This window comes from Lissotriton vulgaris, chromosome 5 (genome assembly GCF_964263255.1).
Source record: "Lissotriton vulgaris chromosome 5, aLisVul1.2, whole genome shotgun sequence".
In the NCBI taxonomy this organism is placed as follows: domain Eukaryota; kingdom Metazoa; phylum Chordata; class Amphibia; order Caudata; family Salamandridae; genus Lissotriton; species Lissotriton vulgaris.
Window position 1 is genome coordinate 1,132,179,268 of NC_141693.1, and position 23,516 is coordinate 1,132,202,783.

The following is a 23,516-nucleotide window of genomic DNA, read 5'->3' on the forward strand; positions in this document are numbered from 1 at the left end:
CTGAAAAACCAGCTGAATTATTTACAAAGCAATCACGACCAGCACCCCTGCTCATCTTATATACAAGCTAATTTCTGCTGGTACATTGCACACCACCAGCCAGGACACCATCAGACTGCAGACAAAACTGTAAAAATAAAAGAAAGCAAGAAAGAAAAACCAAGACAACAGGGCTTTTCCATCCAAGCACCTAGGATCTGGAACAACTTCCCATATCCATTAGAACTGTCCCAACGCTGCTCCAAATTTGGAGTTGTAGACTCACCTCTTCATAGAACACTATATAACAATGCATTAACCGTTCACAAGCCAGCATCCTCTATTATTCTTTGATTTTAACCTTGCCTTTGACAATGTACAGCACTCCACTGACTTTTGGCTAGGTTTGTGCTATGGAAATACCATATAAATACACAGTTTTTCTAGACTGAGTTTGAGCATTCACTAGATGGACCAGGGCCTATTCAGTTACATGAAGTCTGATAATGGGTAGAAAGCACAGAGAAAGGCGTACATTTAGACAAACCACTCACTTAATTCTTCAAACCCCCAGGCCTAGTGTTCTTCGCACTATTACCTCAGCGGCTCTGATCCCAAACCCCTTCTAAAGTTATGTATAACAGGGTTACTGGTAACTGCAAAGGGTCCAATAGCAAAAAAACAGGAAAGTGCAAGATATACTCCAGTACCTTCAGAAAAATAAGGAATTGAGAGAAATTCAGAATACTGGTTAAGAGCCCCCATTTCTCCTTAGTGATACATGAACGCCTCAACTGCTTTCTGCACCTGAACTGTCGAGTTTAAAGTTGACTGGGTCTGTGTCATTACGGCAAATCTTGCATTTCTATGGGGCATGGATGCATCGCTTAATTTGCGACTGCATTCGTCCAGACACCCATGAATGGCTCTATAGCTGCACAGCAAGGACTCACATGAGTAGCCTCAGCCATTAGCAGCCGTAATTCAGTGGCCAAACTGTAGACATGCAATGAGAGCAGCCTTTTGTTTTGCAGACCCCTCCACCAGTGACAGTTTATTAGGGCGCGCAGAGTACCACAGAGTAACAAAGCATGGACAAAACAGTTTTATTAATGCTCAAGTACTCTCTTAGAGCTATACGATCCTGTAGCCACATTGGATACAATGTATCTCAGTCACAGCACTGACCTCAACAGTAGATGCCTGAACAAAAATAGGTAAGATTCTTCGAATAAAGCCATCCCTTGTAGCAGTGTGGAAAACTGATCAACATTTTTATGAGCAGTGAAAAAACATTTTGTTCCTTCAAGGCAAATCTGCATGCATCTGAAAATAGCTGAATACTTTGTATTTTTACCTTACCGTCAACCTCAATAAAGACAAATGTCCTCAATCCCATGAGCTCAGCTGCTAAAGAATGAGCACTATGTTCCCTTGCAGTTGTCAAAGCTGGCGCACAGTGTCTCAAGATCATTTTTTTCTAGGCAGAATTATTTGACACCTTTAGGTCGCGCGAACAAGATCCACTAGGTGGTGTCCGAGTACTCTCCTTCAATTAGCATGTAAGCAGTTTATAAGGGGTTGCAGGGGTCTGGTAACAGTCTCTCCTGATATTGCTAGGACCCCCCCAAGCACAAGACCCAAAACATGTGTCTTTGGGGTAGGGCCCAACAGGTGCATACCGGGCCAGTCCATCCAGAGTGCCATTACACACAAGGTTTTGTGAGAACGTCCACAGCCAGGCAGTCAAGGGACCTGGGAGAAAGCATAGGCCTAGTTGAACCCTCTGTGTTCAGCACTCTGGACCTCGCAGTCTTCAGGGGCTGCCAACACATCGATACAAGACTTTGCAACACTCACCTACTACAAAAAATTAAAGCGCTAACAATGATCACTGTAACAGAACTCTTTAAAAGAACTGCGATATCTTACTGCGTGAAAGCTTATTTCCAGAGAGGATTTTAGACCTTTCAACCAAACTTGTGCAAAGGTGGGGGCGTGCATGGCCAAGAGCGCATTTATGAACAATATTAATACTTGAGAAATAGATTTCTCGTCCACAGTGACTGATTAGGTCTGCCAACTACCACCTTAGTAAGAAATTAATAGAGGGTATGGATGCACCAGTAAGGAAAATTCTGCAACGGCTTAAATTATCTGAATTAACTCTGTACTGGTGAACAGCAGCATTAGAATGCACCTACAATCTGGAAAAGAAAACCCACGACATTGAAAACAGGCATAGCTCTCGGGAGAAAATCCCCTCATTGAGGCACAAGAGAGCAATCTATTGCTTGGGAGATCTGGAGAGGCTTGTGCGAGAGGATCCTCCAATTGAAAAATATTCGGAACAGGTAAACAAGCCATCTGATACACCCATTAATGAACACACCAGTCATTCCCCCCCCCCACCCCCCCCCCCCCCAAAAAGGATAAATGAGTGCATATACCAGAGGGAAGAAGGCCACAAAAACATCTCCATGAGGTATAGCAGGAACATTTCAGTAGTCACTGACCTATCCGTCAAATCCTTTAGGGACACAGGCACAGTCCGAGTCGGACTGGCCTATTGGGAATCAGGCAGTGCCCGAAGGTCGTCCGACAGGTTGGTCTGAGGGTTGAATTTTTGGGGGTTTTGTGGCCTGTCATAGATTTTTTGGGTCGGTTTTTACAGTTGTTTTTCCCACTGCTAAAACAAACATTGCCTCCAGTAAATTCAAATCCATAGTCTTCCATACCATGCATCTGCTCGACTTGCAGAATGTGGGCCACTTACTTAGCTATCTAATAGACCAATGGAGACCACTTATTTTGTGCGTCCAGTAGAGGAAGGATCAGGAACAAGATTATACAGGGCAGTCTTAATTAGCTGTTGGTTTGGCATGTTAACCCCTTCCGCCGTTGGCCGACGGGAGCACTCCCTCCCCAGTGCTGCCGCCAACAAAGCCCCCGCCCACCTTTTAGAACAGTCAATTCGTGCTAAAAGGTGTGCAAAACTGTTAGGTACAAGGACCTAGGGAGTGATGATTTGCACAGGGCAGCAGCAGGAATATGCAAAGAAAAAGGAGAGTCCGTGGTCTGGTGTTCAACTGTTCTCAATGGGAACAAACCATTTTGAGGCTACATGGACGCCACCAGGTGGTGTAGCTCATCACTTTATGTATAGGGTTGTGCAAACCACAATCCTATTACACGGGGGTGAGGAAGGAAGATGGAGGTGGGGGGGGGACGGGGACCAGATTTTGATTTTACCAGATAGAGCCAGTAGGCTACTTCTACAACTCTACACAGGTGGTAAAGAAAATGCGGTTCCTAAATTACAATCCCCCATTACCGGACATATCATAACCTGGTTAGGAAGAGATTGGTTTCCTGTTAAAAGGGGAGAGGGCAGCAAAAGCAGACAAACCTTTTCCAGCAGAGTCAAGAATTCTGCTGGGAGAACAACAAAAAGGCATGCAAGTATAGAGTGGACCTGTGACACGTCTCCGTGGACAAATACATACTGGACCTGCCAGAAGGGATTAAAGTAAGAGTAGGGAGCACATCACTGGTTCTGTGCCATGGACCTCGGACCTTAAACCCCTGCACTGCTGCTGGGTGGGCAACCAGGGGCTGAGTACATGGAGGACTAGCTAGAGCCAGCATGGCCCTGTCATCTCATGAGACTGTGCACTCCTCGCTACTGGAGAACCACAGAGCTCAAGTAAGAGGGTAAGTTGGTGGTGGAAGAACTGATGGGACAGCAGCAGTCAGGCTCATCAGCAGCTTGAGCTGCACAGCCTTTCATTGGTTTACTCATAGCCTCGGTGGGAGAGAGGTGCTCAGTGGACTTGCAAACGAGCAGGTTGCCTGACAAGTCACGAATGGCTAAAAGGCAGGAGTATATAGTATAGGCTAGGCACGAGCACAGCAAAAAGTACTCACATTCACAATGTGGTCAGTTTATAACTTATCATCTGAGGATATGCCTGGTGCACCTGCTGCTGTGACCAAATCAGAAGTCAGACCGTCTAGTCAGCGCTTGCAAACCATGCGCTCGGTGTTCATCCATATTGGCCTTTCTCACGAGTTTGCATATTTATTGTCTTTGGTTACATACTCCTCATAATCGAAGAGACTGCCTTATATGGCACTGTGGTGCTTCTTAAGTCCTGACCCACTCCAATTTCAACCCATTGGGAACCCACAAACAACAATTATAAAAAAAAGAAAACAGCTTCACTATGGCCGTAGGAAGGTAGGGGTGCAAAGCTGCCTATGAAATCACTGCTCCCACTATCAAACACGTAATCACATGCAGATGAGTCGAGGCCCAAATGTGTATACGGTCAAGGAACTGGCCACTAGAAACTGGGACATGGACAAAGATGAAGTAAGCATTTCCCAATAAGAGGTCCTCTTACTGATTCGCTTCCAGCAGCACAACCTTGATCCCATCCACAACACATTCTGTATCCATCGGCAGTGTGTTTATGAATCGTTCCTCCACCCTGAGTTTGGCTTTCACCAAATTGCCAGTTATCTGCAAAGAAAAGGGTTTAGAATTATACATCATATGTGCCAGATCATGCTATCATGACAATGCTGTAGGAATTCTGCTGGTTTCTGAATGAGGGTGCATGGAATGCAATCAGAGGCTCCCTGGTGTCTAACAAAACACTGAAAAATCTGTGGTTATCACACTAATATAGAGAAATAATGATTTGAGGACATTACTTACCAATATGTGTAGCCATATTGAAGTTGTTTCTATCAGAAAACCTGCCTGTGCTGAAAATATATCCCAACCCCAAATCCACTCTTTGGCTAGGCTGCTCTCCTTTCCCTTTTATGATGATACTAATAAGAGAAGGAGACTTTACGTACATTTATACTATAAAAGTGATTTGCCCGAAGAACAAAAGTAAGCCCAGACATGGGTACCCAGCTCACTGTACCGCACCTCCACCACGGCCAGGTGAAACTGGGAGCGCATATAATCCCAGCATTGCCGACAAAACCGTCCCTTATGGGTAAGCCAAAGACTAAAGGGAGTTTGGTCAGTCCCAATCTGAAATGGCAGGCATGCTAAAAACTGTGGAATGTAGTGTACCATATTTACTACAAGTGGCTACGGTATAGGTCATCCATCACTTGTCTTTTGCAAACCACGAAAACGTGCATGGATTTTCCTACAAGATCTGTAAATTAGACGGATCGCGTGTGATCCGATATTAAAACATGGTCCAGAATGCCCCTGAACATTTACAGCCGTTCAGCAATATTTAAGATGGTGGCCCTCCCGCGCCTCTTATATCAGCTGCAAAACCATCCATATCCCATAGCCCCGCAGTGGTTTCGACAAGTGAACTCGGCGTTAAGCCAGTTTCTCTGGGCTGGAGGAGCTGCGAGAGTGGCCCTTCGTACTTGCTTTCTCTCCACGTATTGTGGGGTCCTAGCCACCCCGGACATTCTGTCCTACTACCAAGCGTCTCACTTGCTGGTACTCAATGATTGGTGGTATGGGGACCGGGGCGACCCGGCCTATGCCCTCGAGCGATACATAATGGACCCAAACACGCCACACACTATCCTATATTCAGCGACCGTCAGGAAGAGGCTTCCCGTGGTTACCCAGGTGGTCTTCCGAGTGTAGCGTGGAGCTCTACGCCTCATGGGGTGGTGGAATAAATTGACGAGAGAGACTCCGCTGTGGCAGAACGGACAACTACCGGCCCTGGCGTCCTTGAAGGGGTTTCGGGGCTGGGATGCAATCGGCATATCCACATTGGGGCACGTCATGAAAGGCACAACCCTCAAGTCGTTCCAAGCGTTGAGTGAGGAATATGCCATGCCCCGAACCCAATTTTTTAAGTACCTGCAGCTGCGACACGCCCTGTCCCCCTCCCTGGTAGGCTTGGACTCGTTGCCCGAATTCAGTCCCCTTGAGGCTAAGGTGTTTATGGGGGAACTAGAGGAAAAGAACATTTCTAACATATACCGGACTCTGGTCACACATTGCTCCTCTCCACTAGACAAATTGTGTTCTGTGTGGGAGGGAGACATAGGGGCCTTCGAGGAGGAAGACTGGCAGGAGGCCCTGGAAGCCCCGAGAGGAGAGGCAATAGCAGTGCGCTTACGTTTCATTGAATTCAAATACCTACACAGGGCCTATTACACCAGGGACCGTCTGTGGAGGGCTGGTTTGATTGCCTCCCCTGAGTTCTTGCGGTGCGAGCGGGCGGTGGGCACCTTTATCCACACAGTATGGTCGTGCGAGAAGTTGTCGAGGTTCTGGATGGGTGTATGGAATTGCTTGTCTGAGGTGCTGGGCTGGGACCTTCCTCGCTCGCCGCAGCTGGGCCTTCTGCATATCATGGAACAGGTTGGAGGAAACATATATAAACGCCATCTACTAGTCCTGGGCCTTACAGAGGCCAAAAGAGATATTGCCCGGGCCTGGAAGGACCCCATGGCCCCTTTGCTGGAAGTGTGGAAGAGGGGGTTGGACTTTTGTATGGGCTGGAGCGTCCAGTGTTCGAGGCCAGGGGCTGCCCCCGGAAACACTAAGATATGGAAGCGATGGGCAGACTATAGAGGGCAGTGACGCTGATGCCGAACAATTATTAGTTGAGCCTGGGTGAAGAGGAGTACACACTGTTAGTGATTTGATAACCTTTGCTTTTGGACTATGTAGACAGTGCGGGGAGGGGGGTTGGAACTGGGAAGGAGGGTAGGGGGTGGAAGTTGGGAGGGCTGTTTTATTTCTAAACGTGGATTGAACTGAATGTATGCAATGACTTATCTGCTCACTGGTCCTTCGATGTATTGAGGGACAGTGTCCCATATGCAATTAGTCAACAAAATAAAATTTGTTCTGAAAAAAGAAAAAAAAAAAAAAGAAAAGAAAAAATCTGTAAATTAGCCAACTCCCCAAAAAGAGGCAACCTGCGAAATCCAGATAACAGACTCCCTCGCTAAAATAGTCCTACTGATATCTGAAAGCACTTGTAGGCCGAGGTTCTTTAGGGAATATTTTTGGTGCATTGCTGTGCTTTAGCAGACAATCTGATACAAAGAGGATTATTGCTTTCAAAGCAAGAACTGTGTTTACTTTTACTACCAACTGAATTTGGTTACTTGACCCATTAACACTGCTCTTATTTTTGCATCGTTTTATTCATAATTTTTTTACTTAAGCTGAATGTGAATGATTCATGCTTTCCCTTCTTAAGATCATTGTTGCTCTGTTTTTCTGTTTCACATCCATCTTATCAAGGAGTGGCCAATGGTCAACCAAGGTAGCTGCAGTACATCCTTTTTAAGCCGAGGACTGCGTCGCACTGCGTAGCAGTGTGGGCAGAGCTCCGAGATTAATGTTTCTCAGTTAGGGGGCTTGAACCCGCCTCTTCTCCATTGGCGGGCCTCGTAAATGCTGGCCAGCCATTGGAGGAGAGGGGCGTCACTCTGTTGAAGCCCCATCTTTTTCTGATTCGGGGACGTATTTTTTAGGTTCTGTGACGTCATCCGTCACTCACCCAAAAACACGCCCCCGATTCCGAAACTCTCCTTTAGCTATATTTTCATGTTTGTATTTCCCATCATTTTCTTCCCTTCCTTTACTTATCTTTATTCTCCTTGTCTCTGCCTAACTTTCCTTCTTTCCCCTCATGTCCTCACCTTGCCCTTTCTCTCACGGCTTGCCTTTTCTTTCTTCCGTGTCTCTAAACGAGAGAGAGGAGAAGCGAGGACCGAAGCGGCATGAGGACCTGAGCGGGGACGAGGAGAGTGCACAGGAGCCGGGAGCAGAGCATGAAGACCCCCGGGGACTCCGGTATGGGGGCGGGGCCGCGATCAGGGGGCCACAAAAACTCCCAAACTTCCGCGTCCTGGCGAGGGAGCTGCAGCTCGGCCCCCTGCAGGCCCGGGGACGACAAACTTGGTTTCCTCTCGCACCAGATCCCGTACAGGGGGTGTCCTTGGGAGGCAGTGTTGCTACAAACCCAGTGCCCCCCAAGGTAGCGGTGCCTCCACTCTTAAGCAAGAGGGTGAAAAACCTTTACACCCCTTCCCTGTGTGTGCGTATGTTTATATGGAGGAGGCAAAGAATCCTCCGCTTTACATAATTCCGCCGGGGGCTTTTTCAGCCTCTCCCGGTCAATACTTTTGTATGTATTTGGGGGGTGGAGGGGGGTTGATCTCTGCCGCCCTACTTTAATCCGCCGGGAGATGTGAAGTTTAGCGGCCCCTCCCCCACCAGCCTGGATCCCCTTTGGAGACACCTCCGCCCCCGCCCGGAATGTGAGGCTGTGTGTCTGCTTCTGTTAAAACAGGTTTCCTCCTCTAATTAAAGCCACAGCCTGAAACCTGAGCAGGAGGCAGGACTGTCCCCGCGTGGCAGGGATTGCCCTACTGCCCGGGCACAAGACTGCCCTACAGCCTCGAACTGGGCACCTAGTGCACAGACCCTACTCACTGTCCCAGCGCACTCGGATCTGTCCCACTGCCCTAATAACACTGTCTGATCCTCCCTACTGCCTCAACACTGGGCTGCGAGAGGGTGGGCAGACCCCACTCACTGTCCCAGCACTCTCTGGTGTCTCCTACTACTAAGACATAGCCTCCCCACTATCATAGCACACTGCCCAGGGCGGACAAAGCCTCGCCACTGCCCCGGGACTCTGGACAGTCCTAACTCCCGTCTCATTGCCCTCTCTATCCATGAACTGCTCTCGCCCGGAGTCTCCTGCTGCCCGGCGCTTTCCTGGACGGCACAGCCCTCCTCGGCTGCCCCCTTCTCCCTGCAGTGATTTCCCTTCTGATTCTGCAGTCAGCCATTCCCTCCACCCGGCCCAACAGTTGATGAGTTTCCATCTACTTGGAGAAATCTGTGCCGCCCTGGCACACTGGTGCCCGCTGCCCGAGCTGAGTTTACACAGTGCCCAGAGTGCGCACAGCTCTGTCCCAGCACAGGTCCCATTGTACCAGCGCCCCTCCTCCGCCGGCCGCCCTCCCGTCGCGGTGTCTTTAAGTGCTGCCCTCGGCAGTGATGTAATGTTAGTTTTTGAAGCTCGGATTGAATTCCAGCCTTTTAGCTTTTGGCTCTGGGGATTAGTCAGACGGGGTGGTGTGGGGGCTTCTGGGGAGGTGGGGCTTTAAAGAGGCAGGCCGTTGAACAAAGCAGGGGTCCTGGATAACAAGAGCCCGGCAGTGACACACGGGCACCTTTCGGTGGTACAGGTCCCCTGGCAGTGCCACGGGGGCATCTCACGGTGGTACAAGAGCCCTGGCTGTGCCACAGGTTGCGGGGGAGTCTCTCGGTGGTACATGTGCCCTGGCAGTGCCACAGAGGCATCTCAGTGGTACATGTGCCCTGGCATTGCCACAGGGGCATCTCATGGTGGTACATGTGCCCTGGCAGTGCCACAAGGGCAGCTCTCAGTTGTACATGTACCCTGGCAGTGCCATATGCTATGTGGGCGTCTCGGTGGTACAAGTGCCCTGTCCTAGCAGGGGCACAGGCTGCAGGGGCAGCAGCATCTCCCCTCCAGAGTGTTAAACAAACTTTAAGATGGCCCCTGGCTCGCAGGGTGTCAGAGCCGCTCTCCGCCTGTGGCATCCACTCTCAGCCGACGCTCTTAACGTGCTCCCTCTCTTGATGTAATAAGACGCCGAGCGAAGGAACATCTGACTCATAGTGTGATCTCCGTCAGTGCCCTCCTGCCTCCATCCCCTGCCGCGAAGTGTGAGTGAGTGGGGGTCGGGACAGCCCTGCGCCCAGGTGCGTGCGTGCGACCTGTGCAGGCAGAGCAGCTCAGGCTGTGGGGATCGGTGACAGGCTGCGTGCTTGAGGGGGAGACACGTGGGATCTTGAAGACATGGCCGGGGGCGGATTGTGGAACAGTTTCCCACTCTGAACAAATGTATCGTGGGATAGTTGTGGGGATCGGAGCCAGCGTGACACACCAAAGGCGTGAATGTGGGACAGACAAGTGTGTGGTGCCAGGCTGGGCCAACTCTTGAATCCCCCCCCGCACTCTAGGTGCAAAGTACGCATGCTGGACTGCCCCTGCCCCCTAGTTCGTTGTGCTTGCTCTCCTGCCCCTGCGTGTGGATGCTAATGCAATATGTCTCGCATATGCAAACGATTAAGCTATTGGCAATGTCGTATATGCAAACGATTAAGCTATTGGCAATGTAAATGACAATGCCATTTATTTATGAAAATACCTCAATAAAACTATTGGAAACAAAAAAAAGTCATGAGCAATGCCAATAGCTCTACCTTTAATATTGCCGAGACCATTGCATTGTTAATGCTTGTTACAACTAAGTGATTTGTCTGGTTGTATTGCACATCAGCAAGAACGTTCTGAAGAGGGCTAGTAAACGTTGTGAGAAAGACTTGGAAACAGTTAAAATATACAAACAATGCATAGTCAGTTAACAAGTAATTTGAAGGACATTAAAGAATTGTGGGGAATTGAACATGGTATCAAGAAACAGTATTGCTAGTTGTGGAATCAACAAGCAACATTGGATATATGAACTAGAGGGAGGTAAATAAGACTTACCTAGCCAAAAAACCCAAAAGTAGCCAAAACTGAAAAGTTTAAAAGTTTCTATGCACTGTATATTTTTCTGCATTATTTATTATCAATGTGCAAGCAATATGTGGGTTTGCTTTTGAATTTATATGTGCACGCTGACATGATACTGCACTTGAAATACATTTCTCTTGACCAATAAAATGTGTTTTCCTGCCTCTTTCTAACTAGGCGTAAATGTAAGCCTAAACAATATCTTGTTCAAAATGCATTTCTCCTCCAGCATGTACACTGTTCATTATTTTTGCAGTACACAGTCAAGCAGTCTCATGTTTATTTCCACTAACTTTGCTTGTTTTGTTCTCGATTATGGCCATAAAATCATTATTTTCCTCATTGTATCAAAGTTATTCACAATCCCTTGCTGTTCTTTATGTAACTAGTTTGTCCTGCCATCTCTGGAGGACATTAACGCAGAGTGGGCAAAATCAATATTCATGTAGTAGGATAGTGTTTAGATGCTAAGGTAATATTAGGTTTCATAAAACTGCGCACTGATTTGTTCAAAATGCAGTTTGCTCACACCATGATGATTCTACAGATCCAATTACTATTGATGTTGCCACTCACTTGGGACTTAAAATAATTTTTCTGATTTGCACATTATTCTGTAATGGCCTAGTCCAAGAGCCTTCGTGGTATTAAATTCATGTATATAGATTTTTTTTTTATTTCTGTACCTTGCAGTTTCCATTTTTGAAATACAGCTTCAAATTGTATTCCTGACCTAGAACTTGATCACCGAGTAGGCCCTTAATTAACTGACAGTATTTTGATATGCTGTGGAGTGCCATTCAGGGACACATGGCCAGTCTGCTACATGGTGGCGCGGTTTGTCTAATATAGAGACTAGCACAACAATTGTTTGTAATTGATTCAATATACCTTTAAATTGCTATTACTGGTCTTCCAAGACAATTCTACAGCTCTGGGGGCTTGTAGCAGTCTGAATTGTCACACTTGTGGGGTTTCAGGGTTTACAAGTGTGTTGGTTCGGTCATTGGTGAAAGATGACCGGAGCAAGAGGCTGGTGCATGCTGCAGTGGCCTCCGGACCAGGGACGGCCCTTATTTTTCCAAAAGTACTGAAAAAACAGACCCTGTTCTAAATACAGATTTGCCAGGTCTAATCTTGGGATTATAGTAAAGTTGGGCGGTTAACTTTGCTCCACCAGGGGAGTTTGCTGAGTTTTAAAGTTTTCAAAAACTCCACGAGCGGAGTTTACTGGTGCTAGCCACTTAGGAGTGAGCAGACTTCCCTCCGAAATGGTGGTTATCCCAGTATCCACGGCAGTGCAGCCCGGCTGGACGTCTCCTAGCCACCACTGCCTTCCTGCTCCTGCTACTGTCTGGACTGGCTGAAGAGTCTACTTGTTACTCCTCTGCTGCTCTAGCTCGGAGGAAATTCAATTAAGGTGGGAGTCGTAGCCACCTTAGTGCTGCAGCTAAGCTAACCCGTCCCCAACTCAGACAGCAAGAACTGTAGTGCGCATGGCGTATTGCGTGAAGGCATGCCTTTCCCGATGAAATCTCACAATAGGGTCAGGCATGCCTTCACCAAATACACCATGCGCACTGCAGTTCTTGCTGTCTGACTTGGGGTTAGCTAAGCTTAGCTGCCACACTAGGGTGGCTGAGCCTCCCGCCATGATTGAATTTTCTCAAGCCGGAGCAGCGGAGGGCGAGTCTCAGGCTTCTAAGTGGAGTTGTGACTGCTGCCTGCCCAGCACTGCAGGCGGAGCAGGAAGGCAGTGGCAGCTAGGAGACTGCCAACCAGGCTGCACTGCCAGGGACAGCAGGGGGCGCCATAGCCACCCACCAAGGAGGAGGCTCAGACTCAGGTAAGGTCAAAGGCCTTACTACGTGAGGAAGCAGGGGGAGCGGGGTTGGAGGGTCAATGATGGTGCAAGGAGTTACTCCACAAGGCCATGGAACTCCGCAGAAATTCACAGTTTTCCAGTAATGCAGTGTAATTCTGCGGATAACAACTCTGCTAGCTCCGCCCAGGATGAGATTATACTGCTTTTAACTATACACATCAACCCACTTTGTACATTTTCATCAATTAGACACCAGGGTACTTTGCAAGACTACCCATCATTGCACAAATCGCACTCTAAACAGAAGTAATTTGCTAGGCAGAGAACTATCAGCTTTCTTCCACTCTTCCAATTTGCTAAGTATGCTACACCAGAAAGAGAAGCACGGTTATAAAAACAAGCAGTGGCATAGCCAATAGGTCTCGCCTTTGGGACCTTATAAGTATTTAGTTATGCAGCACAATATCCTTGGGTGCAATAACATCAACTGTTGTATGGCTTAACAATTATACGGTCCAAAAGGCGATACCTATTGGATTGTTTATGTCTGCGGTGGGTGCACCTCACTAAGATGGCAGCAACAAGGTATAAGAAGTTGACTGACATATCTGGATGTTTGGCCAGCCTGTGGCAGCAGCACAGTGCACGGCAAGAACTTTCGGATTAACGTCACGGTGCCAGCAGACATGGTGGAATTCTCTTGGATTGCGTATGGTTCATCAATTTGTATGTGATATGCAGATTGGCTGTATTTTAGTCCGACCGGGGCAGAATTCAATTGGGTGAGGTCCTAATTTAATTATCAAGACTGCCAGGTGTAACTAAGACATGGTGGTGCATCAGTGTTGTGGATGCCGCCAAGGTTCACCATGGCCCAAGTGCAGCCCATTGATCCGACCGAGGAAACAGTCTAACCAAATGGCTGTGTGTGTTATTAGCTCACTGGTGATATCTGTGGTGGGAGCTTGACGGGGGCTGTTCTCATAGGGAGACTGGTTAAGACTTATTTTTATGTGGTTGGGTGTAACCTGGAATGGCATGGGGAGAAAAAAAAAACAAAATGAGGAATTAGGCTCAGAATTCTGTACTGGGATGAATGTTTGACACTGATCAGCATTACGTCCATCACTTGTTCATTTTGCATTTGTCACCTAAAGTGGGATGGGAATGCCCAGACGTGTTCCTGTGCGCGCCATGCCACGGGAGTCAAGCTAGCCTGGCTGATGAGTAGTGATACCCAGAAACCGGTCCTAGGAGGTTTGTTTCCAGGCCAGGGAAGTCCTAACCTGGCAGTTCAGGCAGTCGACTGTTCCAATAGGGAGCAGGGTCAAGACTGATTCAAATATTGCTGGGTTTAAACTGGAATGGCATGATGTGCGAAAAGAACGAGGAGTTTAGGCTCAGATCTCTGTACTAGGGTGAATGTTTGACATTGTTCAGCATGGAATCCATTAATTGTCCTTTTTGCATTTGGAGAATCAAATGGTAATCAAAAACTTGCCACCACGATTTGACATTTATGCAGAAATGCTGTTTACGGAATATTGTAGACAGGGGTAGAAACCGATAACTTATGGGGCGAAGGTAGTGGAAATGGCACTAACATTAGACTGTGTAAAGAGCATCCCGCAAGGTAAAAAGCCTGGGTGTTAACCTCTGCCAGCTTCCTTCTTTCCTCGCAGTGGCTTCAATCCAGAGGATAAAGGCAGGGAAGACCACAGATGCTCCTAGCTTGGACGACGCTTCAAATGATTATCAATCCATTTTGTAAACTTTCATTCACTGAATCACGGCCCTGCATCTGGTCTTTCATATGAAAACAATCACATATCTCGTGGGGCTGGAAAACACACTCCCTCCCTGATTAAAAGAAAGAAAAGAAAAACGATGGGGTGGTGGCTGATAACAAAAGTGCGGTTACTGCGGAGAGAGAACAGAGCTCAATTGCACATGGTCAGGCGCCATTGGTTGCGCTGTAGACAGGAGCCCCGCCTTCTAAAGCTATAGGTTGTGCGGCATACATTGTTTAAAGGTTTTAAAACCTTTGCCGTTTTATTAAGCCTACAAAGAACTTTATGGCGTTGCGAGTTCGGAGAATTATGTTCCCAACTTGCGGCTCTCAGGGAAGCAGTCGATAACTTCTTGGTTAGTAGTGCAGTTCGTCTCTGGTTCCAACCATGCCAATTTCAGTTTAATTTCTTATTGCTTTGTTCATAAGAGTGGGCATTTAGCCAAAGTCCTCATTGCGAGGGGTGTCTTTGGCACAAGTATTAGTGCCAACTGATAACATGTACTGGGACGATGACAATTATGTTCTATTTCAAATCGCATAACTGCACATAACTTGACACACCGTTTCATTTAGTGCAGTAATGCAGCGTAGCTTCTTGGCACTGTGCTGGTGACTCACAGGCCCTTCGGGTGCCCACTCAGATTGTGTGGCTTTGTAAATATACACATTTTAGGCAGGTATTAATAGCTCTGGAAGCTTGAAAAGAAGATCACGCTTGAAAAGAATTTGCCTTTTATTTTGCAAAGCGCTTGTTAACACAACATTGTTGCTTCGCAGCACTGCAATTGCCTGCAGTTCTTACCAAATTCGAAGGTATTTATGCGCGAGTGTGCAGTAACCTGGCAGCCTTACAGACCAGAAGAACATCATTCACGTAGCACAATGGTGGGTGCAAGTCAGCTGTGCTTCATTGCTGTAGTGTGAAAAAATGCTCATCCCAAAGCATAGCAAGAGTTGTGCACTGATTTAATTGGCTGCGTCATAAAAACAAACAAAAAAGTCATTATAGCTCAACGCCAAGTTTTGCGCTATGATGAGCTAGCACCGTCTTATAAGAGACTACTACTCTCCACTACCAATTTCAACAGGAGGACAACTGGCCAGGGTGCCTAATTTTACAGTAATTACATAGGTTATCGTAGGCATATAAACCCAACAATCCACCTCCACGTCTTTGCGCCTGGCATTAGAATTTCAAACAAAGTCAAGTCACACTATTTATTAGCACTGGCTTTGGTTGAAGAGCTGTGAGTATTTGCATTGCTACTGCTCAGTTATTCCCTCTTTATACACATAAATTGGGTGATGTTCCACGACGCTAAGCCACTTTGCGCATAACATACAATGCATGGTTCTGAAGCCATCATGTGGCCACTTTTGATATTGCAAGCATCGGTATAAACACACTGACATGTTAATGCTTGCACTCGTGCTGGCATACACGACAGCGAGCAGCAGCGCGCAGGCCATATGTATTCAATTAGCACGCGCGCCGCTGCTCGCTCCCGCAAGGTGGATGCTAGCACAAGAACGAGTGTGCTTGAAAAGGAGCAGACCGATTTCTAAAGGTCATCTCCTAGAGGAGCGCATGTGCGCTGCCTAGGCGACACATAAAAAAGGTAACTTTAGAAGTATGCTATAAAGCCAGATTTGGCAACACTGGCCATTATACATACCTTGCTGCAATAGATCGGAAACTGAAACTTCTTTGTGAGTCCACCATAATGATCAGAATGAAAGTGCGTTAGGAAGTAGGATGTACAACCTTCTATTTTGCCGTATTGGAAAGCATCTACAGTGAAGCCAGTCCCTGGAAGACAAAATGGTAGATGTATTTATTGCTTAACTGATCAGACCACAGGCTACAAGCACTAGAGCAAAAAAAAAACGATTAATTTAGCTTTTCAGAGTCTTTCACCTGCTAAGATTGGTTTCGGATTTTGGAGATATGCATCAAAGCTTGCTCTCTTTAGGATCAATAGATAAGGATGACGACTCAATTGGAAAACAATTCATTCACTTAAGACAAGAAACTTCGAAACCATAACTAGTCACGATCCCCCTTCATAAATATACATATGAAGAAAAAAAAAAACAACGTTCTTGCTCAAGAAACTATCAGCACATTGTTGGAAACTTCCTTTGTTAGCGATTCCCGATTGATGAGGAGTTCTGAAGAACATTTATAAATTTGGCAACTCTAATACAAACAACACTCATGCACTTAACAGGCGAGGACGAACTGTTGACGCCCACCCAGTGCCCCCACAGCTAAAAGGGGTGTGGGGAGCTGTCAAACAAAAGCCTGCATGTTTTACTCTAAATCAGAAGGAATGTGGATTTTATGGGTTTTTTTCTTGAGTTGGATACAAACAGTTTTTTTTTTTTTTTTTTTTTAAAGGTGAATCACACAAACATTTATTACGAGAAATAGGTTGGTGAGTATTTAAGTTAGAGGGTGTATCCGTTCCTTGAGCATTGGCAGGAAATCTAGTGGGTAGGATTTCGCTCAGCATTTTAGATGGATTTCAAGCATTGAGAGTAGTCCGTAAGAGATCAGTTCTGTTTCACCTCTTCCCGATTTCAGAAACGATACCATTGTCCCCTGTCTGGTTGTGGCTTAATGCCAGTACTCTCCTCTTGCTGAATTAAATCTCTGCCAGAATCCGTCCGAAATGCTCAATAATCTTTGCAGAAATTCCTACTGGTAGAACATCAGTTCCTGCCATTTACCCCATAGTCCTAATGTTCGCTGGAGCCCTCTTCTCATCTATATATCTTCATCCAGGAATGAAGGCTCATTAAGAGCTAGTATCCAATTGCAGTCTCCTCTGAATACTCTAATGAAGGATTGCTTATCAAGTTCCTCGTGCACTACTTAGAAGTAGTCCTCACATTCAGCAAAGGCAGGGTTTATTTTGCACTGCAACTACACTAGGTTCAGTCGTTTCATTATTAGATGTCCCTTCAATCAGAATTGGCCAACCAGACCAGTAGCCTCTCCACTCCTACGCCGCTTTATGTGGTGCACTCGTTTTTTCCTCTTCTCATTTAAGGATTCCTGCAATTCTGGTGTTCAATCTTCCTCGTTATAAGGTCTCAGCTTCTTTGGTAATTCCACAATATCAAATATTAGAGTCGGTCTAAAACCACTGTTTTTATAACCATTTTTTTCACTCAACTAGGATTCATGAGGCTGTACCCTTGTTCTCTCTTAAATAATGTTGAATTGCTTAACCTACTGAGTGTTTCAACCTATCTTCAAGTGTCTCTATTTTCTATTTCGAAGTTGGGCTGGTTGCCCCTAGTCTAACACACTTCATAGACGGGAGCAGTGGATTATGATCTGACCAGTTTCTAGCTCAATATTCAACATTTGTATACATTTGGGAGGCGTAATTATATTTGAACAGCAGAAATAGCACCTAGCGTTTGGATGGTGAACTCTCCTGGAGTTAATCACAACCACTGGGCCAGTCGTGTATTAAGCGCTCATGCGGTCCTTCTCAGCAATGACCCATGCAATTGGGAGAGGGGCTGTAGAAGGGGAGAGAAGGGATGGGGAGTGAATCTAATTTCACATTTTCTACATTGTTTAAAATCCCTACCCACTATTAGCAGGTAGGGTGTCACTTTTGAAAGGGGGTTCCTACATTTCATTCAAGATCATGGGTTGCTCGGATTGCAATATTTTTCCCGTTAAGCTTTTCAGCAATTATAATCTATATGCCTTCACTATCTTTCATCTCAGCCACAATTTGGAGGGGGGCCAGGGGTCGAAACTAAATTAGTGTTTCTCAAGCATAAGCTGAGTAGAGGGTGTAAGATGACTGACCTCTCAAACGCTTCTGAAGAAGCTGTCCATCTCTGCGTCAGATGGGTCTCTTGCAGAAAAGCCATTTGTGCGCTTCTCCTTTCAATATACTTTTGAAAGTTCTCTCTTAACAGCATTATTTAGCCCCATCATGTTCGAAGTAAGAAATATAACTTTTGCTTGTTCCCTACTCACCCAAAACACGTTAAACTAGTTTCCGGGACTAGGACGGCTTGAACTCCACGTGTAGCTATAGTGTTCCCCGTTAGGCACATATTATAGTAACTGGTAGCAGATTTTGTACTGCCTTCTTGCTCATGTTCCTCCCGTTGAAACTCCTGTAGCTGTTAAACAAAAATCTCCAACCACCCCTCCCCAGGACTGAAAAGCGATGGCACTGACCAATATTTATCGAAAATGCTATTCGTAGGTAGTCTCTGGTAATTAGAGCTGGTCTTCAGTGGAGCAGCATGGGTGGGGGGGGGGGGGCAGCATGGGCTGTGTGTCAAATGATACAAGTGCAGCAGGCCCAAGGATGCCCTATAGTGAGCTCAAGCGGTTATTAAGTAAGGTACAATTTTTGCTTTCAGAGCAGGTCATCAGTAGTGCTCAGGGGGTCACCTGCGGCAATGGATGTGCTTCCCCCGAGCAATGAGACTGATCCAGTAAGGAGTTTGTTCCTCCTGTCATTTCAATAGAGACAATTGCCATTGAATTATCTTGAAGACTTGCTGCTGCAGTCACCAACCTCACTCTGCCATGTTGTACCATGGACCGTGTTGGGCATTTTTGCTTTGCTGTGTTTGTAATCTCTTCAGGACGTAGATCTGCTTCCATTGCTAACTTATCAACCCAGTCCCACGCCTACTTGGGGCCTGTGAAAAAAAACATTTTACTATCAGCCATTACGTCAAGAATAATAAAAGGGCATATTTTGCAGAGTCCAGGCTTTTCTTATTATTTATAGAGCGCACTGTGACCAGACTGGTATCCTAGTGATGAAGCATGGAGTGGATTTAGAGGGAGAAAAAAGTGGAGAGATACAATAGTACAAACATCTACCGTTTTAGGAACAACCAGGTCTTCAAAGCTTTCCTGAATTTCAGCAGATCTGTATGTGCTTTCAGAGTAGGCGGAAGCGTATTCCACAACTGAGCAGCTTGGACTGAAAAGGCTTGTCCACCTTGTCAAACCTTTCGAAACCTATGTTCATGACGGAAATCAGTGTTAGAACGTAGAGACCTTCTCGGAGTACACCTTTTCCGTTCACGTTGCAGCAGTACATGGCCATTATTCTGAAGCGCCCGGAATACAATGCACATAGACTCGAAAACAATCCTCTGCTCCACGGGTAGCCAATGGAGTTCCCCGAGGGCACTGGATGCAGATTATCTTCGAAATCTGTTAAGTGTCAGTTTAGCAGCACCTATCTGGAGTCTCTACAATCTCTCGACCAAGTAGTCAGAGGCACCAAGGAGAAAGGCGTTGCAGTAGTCAAGTCGGCTATGGATAACATTTCTTGCAATGAAAGACTTAGCATGTACAGGTACCACTGAGAACAACTTTGAGGCCACAAAGCAGTGCAAAGCAAACATCAGCCACTTTATTGAAGCGCTTCAAGGGAAAGATGTTCGTCAAAGATAACTCCAAGGTTACAAACAGCCTCAGAAGGATGCAGCTCCGTCTGTAGGTAGCGGCCAAACATTTGGTGGTAGAAGCATCAGAAATTTATTCACGAAGCAGATGGAATTTTTTTCTATTCCCATTTAGTTTAAAGGAGTTCACATTCCTCCACTTTACAAAATCTACTAAACAGGTCTGAACGTTTTTTACTGCATCCTGCTGGCTATTATTAAGAAACAGGATCAACTGTGTGTCATCAGCATAATTAAAGTGATGTGCATTTTATTTTAAGGAAATTAGTGGCTGCATACGTATGTTGAATGATACCGGACCAAGTGCTGACCCTTATGGTACCCCAAGTTGGATACATCTGAAGTCAGAACAATAAGGTGGTAAAGCCGCCGCCTGGTCTGCCAAATAGGATTTCATCCACTTTAATATGGTACCACCAACCCCCAGAGATGGCATTCCTGCTAGCATGGTGTGGTGATGAACCGCATCAAAAGCTGCCGACACGTCAAGCAGAATTAACACTGAACACGGTCTACCCTCATGCGAATCTCATCCATGGCACTCAGAGCTCTCTGTGCTACGGCCAGGTCTAAAGCCAAATTATTCCTCTTCTAACAGGTAGTGTGCTTCCAAATAATGAGATAGAATCCGGCTAACATGGCGTTCCAGTATTTTGGTCTGAGTCTGAACTGGAGTGACAAAGTGAGCAAAAGAACGATGATGGATTCAACCGAGATCTGCGATTTGAGGGGGGGGGGTATGAGGGGGGGTCTGAAACGTTTTAGCGCTCAGTCATCATATCCTTGTGTTTGCCCTTAATTGGCAGGGTATGTCTAGACGTGGGGCCCTTGCTCACCTTCCCACTAATTCAAGCTAGCCTGGCAGATGAGTGTTCCCCCGAAACCGGTCCCAGGATGCTCGTTTCCAGTCCAGGGAAGACCTGGCTTGGCAGTTCGGGCTGGAATGTTCCATGAGGAAGGAACAGGGTCAAGACTGATTGGATACAGCTGGTTCTAAACTGGGGTGGCGAAGTGAGCTCAAGAAAAATGATGGATTCAACCCAGATCTGTGACCGGAAGGGGAGTGTCAGAAAAGTTTCAGCACTCCGTCCATCATCTCCTTGTGTTCACTTTGTTCCAATATTTTCACTAGAAAAGGAAGGAGGTTGCTGTACAGCGATCTGGGAATCGCATAACTTTACTGTTCTGCACACTTGACTTCTCACAAACCTTCTCCAGTGTAAAGACAGAGCCACACCTTCACCATCCCACGAGAAGCTCTAAGCTGGGGTGGTCCCAATGAGACTCAGTGGGTTCTTTTCAGGGTGTAGTATGGAAAGAGCCCTTCAGGAGCTACTGTTGGGATTACCCATTTTTCCCAAAAAGTGACCATACTGTACTCTCAATTGACTTCGGAAAGTCCACTAAGTGTATGTTATTCCTCCAGGCATTGCCTAAGGAGACTTCATCCCTATACTCCAACGGTCACAAAATGCTCAGACAAGTCTCACTTGTTTCTGGGGTGCAGCTGCAGGTCTGAATTCTGTTTTACTAATGTGTTCAGCTATTCTTCTCCAATTACCACAGAGGTGGCCCAGATCAATTGCCAGTGTCCATTTTGTGTGCCAGGTCCTCTAGTGGAAGTTATAACTTATACAGCATACACTTTGTTCCCTATTTTGGTTTCCTGTTGAGAGTGTAGAACGCTCACAACGGCCATGCCAGCTACTTTTGTTCTGAATCAGTTTCTTAGAATTCCTCCCCATTATGTATCCCTAGGGAGAGCCTCTTCAGTGCATGATAATGTGTTCTTTACTGTCTGCATATGCTCCATTTCGGGTTCAGAAACAGCCAGTTGGTCTAAAAGCGCATAACATCAGCCAGTCAGCTATATAACACTTGTTGCTGGAAGTTTATGGTGCACTGGATGAGATGGGTTCACCTAATTGTCTGCGTTTTGGCCAGTTTCTCAGTTGGACAATTCAGGAGGTCTAACGCCTCATAAATCCCGGCAGTATTGCGTAGTCCTTACATTTGACAATGACTGCACTCTGTCGCAGTTAGAGCAGCGCAGCTCCACTTTAAGTCCTCATTCTGCTCCCAGGCAAAGTACTCGTCCTCTTCAGGTGAAAGCCCCAACCCTTGGATGGGACACTGGTCACTGCTTGGGTGAATTCTTCTGCTGCCTCTCGGTCTCCATCTTGTTTCTCTGCTTACGGCCATGGGCGTAGGAAGTGTGGGGGAAGCGGGGGATATATCCCCCCCCCAGATTTTGGAGTGGGGGGGGACACGGGGAACAAAAGAATTTCCCCTTTTCCTTTCAGTCATTTGCAGGGCCATTAGCGCGCGAAAGCGCTTCCTAATGGCCCTGTACTTCACCTCACCTGCCTGCAGTCAAAGAGGCCTCGCCCTCTGCCCTTTGTTATGCTGCAGGAAGGCTCGGTGTCCTGGGAGGGGCAGAGAAGGAAAAAAACAAACTGTCTTTTACTTCATACCCCGGGAGAAGGCAAGGACGGTGTCAACTTCTACTGTCCTGCCTCTGGCAGCTGCCCCCCCCTCTCTCTCTTTATTCCTCCATCCCTTTCTGTCTCTGTCTCGCTCCTCCTTAAGTTCTGATTTCAAGAGCTCTTATGTACTCTCTCTTGCCACTCCTTTTCTTCGTTTCCCAGTGAAATGGATCCAAAATAGGCGGAACACTTTGGCTGGAAATGTCCTCATTTACTGACCGTTTTATTATTCCAAAGAAAAACCTCGGGATGGAGAGAAAAAATAATGAAATAAAGAAATAAAGCAATACAGAGTGGTCAGCAGACAGGCCAGATTGATATTTACAGCCACACACATTAGCGCCACTTAACAGAGTTTGCCAGTGAAAGCGCTACTGTTTTTCTTCGAACAACATTTTTTTCCCAGGGTGGAGAACCATTCCTAAAGGGACTGAAATACCTGGTTGATGGAGGGAGTGGAAAAGTTTAATATGATAATTTTCAACTGTTTTAATTATTTTAGCTTATAAAATGTGTACTGCGGCTCGGTGTCAGGGAATGTGGTCTTTTTTAAACCAAACTGCTTACATTTTTTAAAGGATATAAGCAATGGACATTGAAACCGGTCCCTTCCTGGTCCTGTAGCCATGCTCTGAATTTCAGGCAAAATCACTTACTGGATTTCTGAATAATGAGTTTTAAACTATTAAAGGTAACCATGTTGCTCCTGAATACATTTCACATGATTTGCTTATTCGTGCATTCCTTATGAGTGTTTGCTTTTTCTAGGGTGTTATTAATTTTTTTCAGGCGGCATTTAACTGTTGTCTAGTGCATAATTTGAATATAGTCGCAGCACTATTGAGTTGTAGCTGAAGGCAGTGCAAGTTTCTCTCAGTGGGGCGATATGGTGTTCAGTGTGGGAGAGGATGTGGCACTCTGGCCATAGCTAGTGAATTTGGAGCTGGAGCACCATTATCAGCCTTCATGACCAGTCCACCAGACCACACTCCTGACAGAGCTCATTCCGATGCTACACCTTAGAAGGCCCGATAGACCTTGGAAGCCCTGGTGTCTTAGCAACCGCAGGTGGACCCTAACGGTGGCAAGTGTGAGTTAACCTTGAAGGCCTGTCCACCACAATCCATACTGCAGTTCACCTCCAGTCTTGCGAGCAGGCATACAAAGAAGCACACCCTAGATCGACAGTGACACTGAGGTCACAAGATCCTTGAGGCCAGTCCACTACACCCATTGGTATCTCCATTAGCTTTTTTTTCTGCAGTAGTGGTGCAACTTACCAGGGGTTGGGAATGTAGGATTTGCATGCACACCAAACTTAGGGGGTGATTATAATGGGAGGTGGGACAGCCACGTCACCCAGTCAGTGGTGGTCCCACCGC

At 46.5% G+C, this 23,516-nt stretch overlaps 1 protein-coding gene across 1 annotated transcript in view; it reads right to left on the reverse strand.

The window, feature by feature from the left end:
* DCLRE1A (DNA cross-link repair 1A) overlaps positions 1-23,516 on the reverse strand; it is a 139,888-nt gene that overhangs the window by 30,507 nt on the left and 85,865 nt on the right. Inside the window, exons 3-4 of the mRNA XM_086922863.1 lie at positions 15,856-15,989; positions 4,386-4,504 (exon numbers count right to left, since the gene is read on the reverse strand). Of these exons, the coding sequence (XP_086778989.1) occupies positions 4,386-4,504; positions 15,856-15,989 (253 nt within the window). The remainder of the gene's footprint in view (positions 1-4,385; positions 4,505-15,855; positions 15,990-23,516) is intronic.